The following is an 8309-nucleotide window of genomic DNA, read 5'->3' as shown; positions in this document are numbered from 1 at the left end:
GCAGGGTAGGGTCAGTATGAGGTGTGTGTAGGTGTGGTACCTCAGACCACAGCAGGGTAGGGTCAGTATGAGGTGTGTGTAGGTGTGGTACCTCAGACCACAGCAGGGTAGGGTCAGTATGAGGTGTGTGTAGGTGTGGTACCTCAGACCACAGCAGGGTAGGGTCAGTATGAGGTGTGTGTAGGTGTGTTACCTCAGACCACAGCAGGGTAGGGTCAGTGGTCTGATGAGGTGTGTGTAGGTGTGGTACCTCAGACCACAGCAGGGTAGGGTCAGTATGAGGTGTGTGTAGGTGTGTTACCTCAGACCACAGCAGGGTAGGGTCAGTATGAGGTGTGTGTAGGTGTGTTACCTCAGACCACAGCAGGGTAGGGTCAGTATGAGGTGGTGTAGGTGTGTTACTCTGAGACCACAGCAGGGTAGGGTCAGTATGAGGTGTGTGTAGGTGTGTTACCTCAGACCACAGCAGGGTAGGGTCAGTATGAGGTGTGTGTAGGTGTGTTACCTCAGACCACAGCAGGGTAGGGTCAGTATGAGGTGTGTGTAGGTGTGTTACCTCAGACCACAGCAGGGTAGGGTCAGTAGGTGACGAGGGCCAGTGAACTCTGAGGTGTGGGTAGGGTCAGTAGGTGGACAGGGCCAGTAGAACTAGAGGTCAGGGTAGGGTCAGTATGAGGTGTGTGTAGGTGTGTTACCTCAGACCACAGCAGGGTAGGGTCAGTAGGTGGATGAGGGTGTGTGTAGAACTCTGAGACCACAGCAGGGTAGGGTCAGTATGAGGTGTGTGTAGGTGTGTTACCTCAGACCACAGCAGGGTAGGGTCAGTATGAGGTGTGTGTAGGTGTGTTACCTCAGACCACAGCAGGGTAGGGTCAGTATGAGGTGTGTGTAGGTGTGTTACCTCAGACCACAGCAGGGTAGGGTCAGTAGGGTGGACGAGGGCCAGTAGAACTCTGAGAGGCAGCAGGGTAGGGTCAGTATGAGGTGTGTGTAGGTGTGGTACCTCAGACCACAGCAGGGTAGGGTCAGTAGGTGGAGGTGTGTGTAGGTGTGTTACCTCAGACCACAGCAGGGTAGGGTCAGTATGAGGTGTGTGTAGGTGTGTTACCTCAGACCACAGCAGGGTAGGGTCAGTAGGTGGACGAGGGTGTAGGTGTGAACCTCAGACCACAGCAGGGTAGGGTCAGTCTGATGAGGTGTGTGTAGGTGTGGTACCTCAGACCACAGCAGGGTAGGGTCAGTAGAGGTGGACGTAGGGCCAGTAGAACCTCAGACCACAGCAGGGTAGGGTCAGTATGAGGTGTGTGTAGGTGTGGTACCTCAGACCACAGCAGGGTAGGGTCAGTATGAGGTGTGTGTAGGTGTGTTACCTCAGACCACAGCAGGGTAGGGTCAGTAGTCTGAGAGTGTGTGTAGGTGTGGTACCTCAGACCACAGCAGGGTAGGGTCAGTATGAGGTGTGTGTAGGTGTGGTACCTCAGACCACAGCAGGGTAGGGTCAGTATGAGGTGTGTGTAGGTGTGGTACCTCAGACCACAGCAGGGTAGGGTCAGTATGAGGTGTGTGTAGGTGTGTTACCTCAGACCACAGCAGGGTAGGGTCAGTATGAGGTGTGTGTAGGTGTGTTACCTCAGACCACAGCAGGGTAGGGTCAGTATCTGATGAGGTGTGTGTAGGTGTGTTACCTCAGACCACAGCAGGGTAGGGTCAGTATGAGGTGTGTGTAGGTGTGTTACCTCAGACCACAGCAGGGTAGGGTCAGTATGAGGTGTGTGTAGGTGTGGTACCTCAGACCACAGCAGGGTAGGGTCAGTAGTCTGATGAGGTGTGTGTAGGTGTGGTACCTCAGACCACAGCAGGGTAGGGTCAGTATGAGGTGTGTGTAGGTGTGGTACCTCAGACCACAGCAGGGTAGGGTCAGTATGAGGTGTGTGTAGGTGTGTTACCTCAGACCACAGCAGGGTAGGGTCAGTAGTCTGATGAGGTGTGTGTAGGTGTGGTACCTCAGACCACAGCAGGGTAGGGTCAGTATGAGGTGTGTGTAGGTGTGGTACCTCAGACCACAGCAGGGTAGGGTCAGTATGAGGTGTGTGTAGGTGTGGTACCTCAGACCACAGCAGGGTAGGGTCAGTAGTCTGATGAGGTGTGTGTAGGTGTGTTACCTCAGACCACAGCAGGGTAGGGTCAGTATCTGATGAGGTGTGTGTAGGTGTGGTACCTCAGACCACAGCAGGGTAGGGTCAGTGGTCTGATGAGGTGTGTGTAGGTGTGTTACCTCAGACCACAGCAGGGTAGGGTCAGTGGTCTGATGAGGTGTGTGTAGGTGTGTTACCTCAGACCACAGCAGGGTAGGGTCAGTAGTCTGATGAGGTGTGTGTAGGTGTGGTACCTCAGACCACAGCAGGGTAGGGTCAGTATGAGGTGTGTGTAGGTGTGTTACCTCAGACCACAGCAGGGTAGGGTCAGTATCTGATGGTGTGTGTAGGTGTGGTACCTCAGACCACAGCAGGGTAGGGTCAGTAGTCTGATGAGGTGTGTGTAGGTGTGTTACCTCAGACCACAGCAGGGTAGGGTCAGTATCTGATGAGGTGTGTGTAGGTGTGTTACCTCAGACCACAGCAGGGTAGGGTCAGTATCTGAGAGGTGTGTGTAGGTGTGTTACCTCAGACCACAGCAGGGTCAGGGTCAGTATGAGGTGTGTGTAGGTGTGGTACCTCAGACCACAGCAGGGTAGGGTCAGTATGAGGTGTGTGTAGGTGTGGTACCTCAGACCACAGCAGGGTAGGGTCAGTATGAGGTGTGTGTAGGTGTGGTACCTCAGACCACAGCAGGGTAGGGTCAGTATGAGGTGTGTGTAGGTGTGTTACCTCAGACCACAGCAGGGTAGGGTCAGTAGTCTGATGAGGTGTGTGTAGGTGTGGTACCTCAGACCACAGCAGGGTAGGGTCAGTATGAGGTGTGTGTAGGTGTGTTACCACAGCAGGGTAGGGTCAGTAGTCTGATGAGGTGTGTGTAGGTGTGGTACCTCAGACCACAGCAGGGTAGGGTCAGTATGAGGTGTGTGTAGGTGTGGTACCTCAGACCACAGCAGGGTAGGGTCAGTATGAGGTGTGTGTAGGTGTGGTACCTCAGACCACAGCAGGGTAGGGTCAGTAGTCTGATGAGGTGTGTGTAGGTGTGTTACCTCAGACCACAGCAGGGTAGGGTCAGTGATGAGGTGTGTGTAGGTGTGTTACCTCAGACCACAGCAGGGTAGGGTCAGTAGTCTGATGAGGTGTGTGTAGGTGTGTTACCTCAGACCACAGCAGGGTAGGGTCAGTAGTCTGATGAGGTGTGTGTAGGTGTGTTACCTCAGACCACAGCAGGGTAGGGTCAGTATGAGGTGTGTGTAGGTGTGGTACCTCAGACCACAGCAGGGTAGGGTCAGTGGTCTGATGAGGTGTGTGTAGGTGTGTTACCTCAGACCACAGCAGGGTAGGGTCAGTATCTGGTGAGGTGTGTGTAGGTGTGTTACCTCAGACCACAGCAGGGTAGGGTCAGTATGAGGTGTGTGTAGGTGTGGTACCTCAGACCACAGCAGGGTAGGGTCAGTATGAGGTGTGTGTAGGTGTGGTACCTCAGACCACAGCAGGGTAGGGTCAGTATGAGGTGTGTGTAGGTGTGGTACCTCAGACCACAGCAGGGTAGGGTCAGTATGAGGTGTGTGTAGGTGTGTTACCTCAGACCACAGCAGGGTAGGGTCAGTGGTCTGATGAGGTGTGTGTAGGTGTGTTACCTCAGACCACAGCAGGGTAGGGTCAGTATGAGGTGTGTGTAGGTGTGTTACCTCAGACCACAGCAGGGTAGGGTCAGTATGAGGTGTGTGTAGGTGTGGTACCTCAGACCACAGCAGGGTAGGGTCAGTAGTCTGATGAGGTGTGTGTAGGTGTGTTACCTCAGACCACAGCAGGGTAGGGTCAGTATGAGAGTGTGTGTAGGTGTGTTACCTCAGACCACAGCAGGGTAGGGTCAGTATGAGGTGTGTGTAGGTGTGTTACCTCAGACCACAGCAGGGTAGGGTCAGTAGTCTGATGAGGTGTGTGTAGGTGTGTTACCTCAGACCACAGCAGGGTAGGGTCAGTATGAGGTGTGTGTAGGTGTGTTACCTCAGACCACAGCAGGGTAGGGTCAGTATGAGGTGTGTGTAGGTGTGTTACCTCAGACCACAGCAGGGTAGGGTCAGTGGTCTGATGAGGTGTGTGTAGGTGTGGTACCTCAGACCACAGCAGGGTAGGGTCAGTATGAGGTGTGTGTAGGTGTGTTACCTCAGACCACAGCAGGGTAGGGTCAGTAGTCTGATGAGGTGTGTGTAGGTGTGGTACCTCAGACCACAGCAGGGTAGGGTCAGTATGAGGTGTGTGTAGGTGTGTTACCTCAGACCACAGCAGGGTAGGGTCAGTGGTCTGATGAGGTGTGTGTAGGTGTGGTACCTCAGACCACAGCAGGGTAGGGTCAGTATGAGGTGTGTGTAGGTGTGTTACCTCAGACCACAGCAGGGTAGGGTCAGTATGAGGTGTGTGTAGGTGTGTTACCTCAGACCACAGCAGGGTAGGTCAGTAGTCTGATGAGGTGTGTGTAGGTGTGGTACCTCAGACCACAGCAGGGTAGGGTCAGTATGAGGTGTGTGTAGGTGTGGTACTCTCAGACCACAGCAGGGTAGGGTCAGTATGAGGTGTGTGTAGGTGTGGTACCTCAGACCACAGCAGGGTAGGGTCAGTAGTCTGATGAGGTGTGTGTAGGTGTGAACCTCAGACCACAGCAGGGTAGGGTCAGTATGAGGTGTGTGTAGGTGTGGTACCTCAGACCACAGCAGGGTAGGGTCAGTATGAGGTGTGTGTAGGTGTGTTACCTCAGACCACAGCAGGGTAGGGTCAGTAGTCTGAGAGTATGTGTGTGTAGGTGTGTTACCTCAGACCACAGCAGGGTAGGGTCAGTATGAGGTGTGTGTAGGTGTGTTACCTCAGACCACAGCAGGGTAGGGTCAGTATGAGGTGTGTGTAGGTGTGTTACCTCAGACCACAGCAGGGTAGGGTCAGTATGAGGTGTGTGTAGGTGTGTTACCTCAGACCACAGCAGGGTAGGGTCAGTAGATGGACGAGGGCCAGTAGAACTCTGAGAGGCAGCAGGGTAGGGTCAGTATGAGGTGTGTGTAGGTGTGTTACCTCAGACCACAGCAGGGTAGGGTCAGTAGGTGGACGAGGGCCAGTAGAACTCTGAGAGGCAGCAGGGTAGGGTCAGTATGAGGTGTGTGTAGGTGTGGTACCTCAGACCACAGCAGGGTAGGGTCAGTATGAGGTGTGTGTAGGTGTGGTACCTCAGACCACAGCAGGGTAGGGTCAGTAGATGGACGAGGGCCAGTAGAACTCTGAGAGGCAGCAGGGTAGGGTCAGTATGAGGTGTGTGTAGGTGTGGTACCTCAGACCACAGCAGGGTAGGGTCAGTAGGTGGACGAGGGCCAGTAGAACTCTGAGAGGCAGCAGGGTAGGGTCAGTATGAGGTGTGTGTAGGTGTGTTACCTCAGACCACAGCAGAGGGTCAGTATGAGGTGTGTGTGTAGGTGTGGTACCTCAGACCACAGCAGGGTAGGGTCAGTATGAGGTGTGTGTAGGTGTGTTACCTCAGACCACAGCAGGGTAGGGTCAGTGGTCAGTATGAGGTGTGTGTAGGTGTGGTACCTCAGACCACAGCAGGGTAGGGTCAGTATGAGGTGTGTGTAGGTGTGTTACCTCAGACCACAGCAGGGTAGGGTCAGTAGGTGGACGAGGGCCAGTAGAACTCTGAGAGGCAGCAGGGTAGGGTCAGTATGAGGTGTGTGTAGGTGTGTTTCCCTCAGACCACAGCAGGGTAGGGTCAGTAGTCTGATGAGGTGTGTGTAGGTGTGTTACCAGACCACAGCAGGGTAGGGTCAGTAGGTGGACGAGGGCCAGTAGAACTCTGAGAGGCAGCAGGGTAGGGTCAGTATGAGGTGTGTGTAGGTGTGTTACCTCAGACCACAGCAGGGTAGGGTCAGTAGATGGACGAGGGCCAGTAGAACTCTGAGAGGCAGCAGGGTAGGGTCAGTATGAGGTGTGTGTAGGTGTGTTACCTCAGACCACAGCAGGGTAGGGTCAGTGGTCTGATGAGTAGTGTGTGTAGGTGTGGTACCTCAGACCACAGCAGGGTAGGGTCAGTAGACGAGGGCCAGTAGAACTCTGAGAGGCAGCAGGGTAGGGTCAGTATGAGGTGTGTGTAGGTGTGTTACCTCAGACCACAGCAGGGTAGGGTCAGTATGAGGTGGACGTGTAGTAGAACCTCAGACCACAGCAGGGTAGGGTCAGTAGAGGTCTGTGAGGTGTGTTACCTCAGACCACAGCAGGTAGGGTCAGTAGGTGGACCCAGTAGAACTCTGAGCAGGGTAGGGTCAGTATGAGGTGTGTGTAGGGTAGGGTCAGTATGAGGTGTGTGTAGGTGTGTTTAGTACCTCAGACCACAGCAGGGTAGGGTCAGTAGGTGGACGAGGGCCAGTAGAACTCTGAGAGGCAGCAGGGTAGGGTCAGTATGAGGTGTGTGTAGGTGTGGTACCTCAGACCACAGCAGGGTAGGGTCAGTAGAGGTGAGTAGGGTCAGTTTATTTACCTCAGACCACAGCAGGGTAGGGTCAGTTTAGGTGGACGTCACGTATGAGGTGTGTGTCCAGGTGTGTTACCTCAGACCACAGCAGGGTAGGGTCAGTATGAGGTGTGTGTAGGTGTGTTACCTCAGACCACAGCAGGGTAGGGTCAGTAGGTGGACGAGGGCCAGTAGAACTCTGAGAGGCAGCAGGGTGAACACGTACAGGAAGGCATCCAGACACAGGAAGAACCCAAACAGCATCAACTACACAGAGAGACAGAGATTTAGTTCACTATGGTCACTGTTTATTTCACTTACAGCATCAACTACACAGAGAGACAGAGATTTAGTTCACTATGGTCACTGTTTATTTCACTTACAGCATCAACTACACAGAGAGACAGAGATTTAGTTCACTACGGTCACTGTTTATTTCACTTACAGCATCAACTACACAGAGAGACAGAGATTTAGTTCACTATGGTCACTGTTTATTTCACTTACAGCATCAACTACACAGAGAGACAGAGATTTAGTTCACTACGGTCACTGTTTATTTCACTTACAGCATCAACTACACAGAGAGACAGAGATTTAGTTCACTACGGTCACTGTTTATTTCACTTACAGCATCAACTACACAGAGAGACAGAGATTTAGTTCACTACGGTCACTGTTTATTTCACTTACAGCATCAACTACACAGAGAGACAGAGATTTAGTTCACTATGGTCACTGTTTATTTCACTTACAGCATCAACTACACAGAGAGACAGAGATTTAGTTCACTACGGTCACTGTTTATTTCACTTACAGCATCAACTACACAGAGAGACAGAGATTTAGTTCACTATGGTCACTGTTTATTTCACTTACAGCATCAACTACACAGAGAGACAGAGATTTAGTTCACTACGGTCACTGTTTATTTCACTTACAGCATCAACTACACAGAGAGACAGAGATTTAGTTCACTACGGTCACTGTTTATTTCACTTACAGCATCAACTACACAGAGAGACAGAGATTTAGTTCACTATGGTCACTGTTTATTTCACTTACAGCATCAACTACACAGAGAGACAGAGATTTAGTTCACTACGGTCACTGTTTATTTCACTTACAGCATCAACTACACAGAGAGACAGAGATTTAGTTCACTACGGTCACTGTTTATTTCACTTACAGCATCAACTACACAGAGAGACAGAGATTTAGTTCACTACGGTCACTGTTTATTTCACTTACAGCATCAACTACACAGAGAGACAGAGATTTAGTTCACTATGGTCACTGTTTATTTCACTTACAGCATCAACTACACAGAGAGACAGAGATTTAGTTCACTACGGTCACTGTTTATTTCACTTACAGCATCAACTACACAGAGAGACAGAGATTTAGTTCACTATGGTCACTGTTTATTTCACTTACAGCATCAACTACACAGAGAGACAGAGATTTAGTTCACTATGGTCACTGTTTATTTCACTTACAGCATCAACTACACAGAGAGACAGAGATTTAGTTCACTACGGTCACTGTTTATTTCACTTACAGCATCAACTACACAGAGAGACAGAGATTTAGTTCACTATGGTCACTGTTTATTTCAGTTGCCTTGGTAAATGTAAACACGTTTCCATGCCAATAACGCCCCTTTGAATTGACATTTCATT

At 51.5% G+C, this 8309-nt stretch overlaps 1 protein-coding gene across 1 annotated transcript in view; it reads right to left on the bottom strand.

Annotated features, from left to right (window-relative positions):
- Window positions 1-8309, bottom strand: part of LOC135528801 (transmembrane anterior posterior transformation protein 1 homolog) — a gene marked incomplete at its 3' end in the record, with an annotated part of 56217 nt that overhangs the window by 44752 nt on the left and 3156 nt on the right. The window contains exons 3-4 of the mRNA XM_064957860.1: window positions 6776-6894; window positions 902-953 (exon numbers count right to left, since the gene is read on the bottom strand). Coding sequence (XP_064813932.1) covers window positions 902-953; window positions 6776-6894 — 171 coding nt within the window. The remainder of the gene's footprint in view (window positions 1-901; window positions 954-6775; window positions 6895-8309) is intronic.

This window comes from Oncorhynchus masou, unplaced genomic scaffold (assembly GCF_036934945.1).
Source record: "Oncorhynchus masou masou isolate Uvic2021 unplaced genomic scaffold, UVic_Omas_1.1 unplaced_scaffold_1038, whole genome shotgun sequence".
NCBI lineage: Eukaryota > Metazoa > Chordata > Actinopteri > Salmoniformes > Salmonidae > Oncorhynchus > Oncorhynchus masou.
Note: the sequence above shows the minus strand (reverse complement) of the source record. Positions and strands in the feature narration are given on the sequence as shown.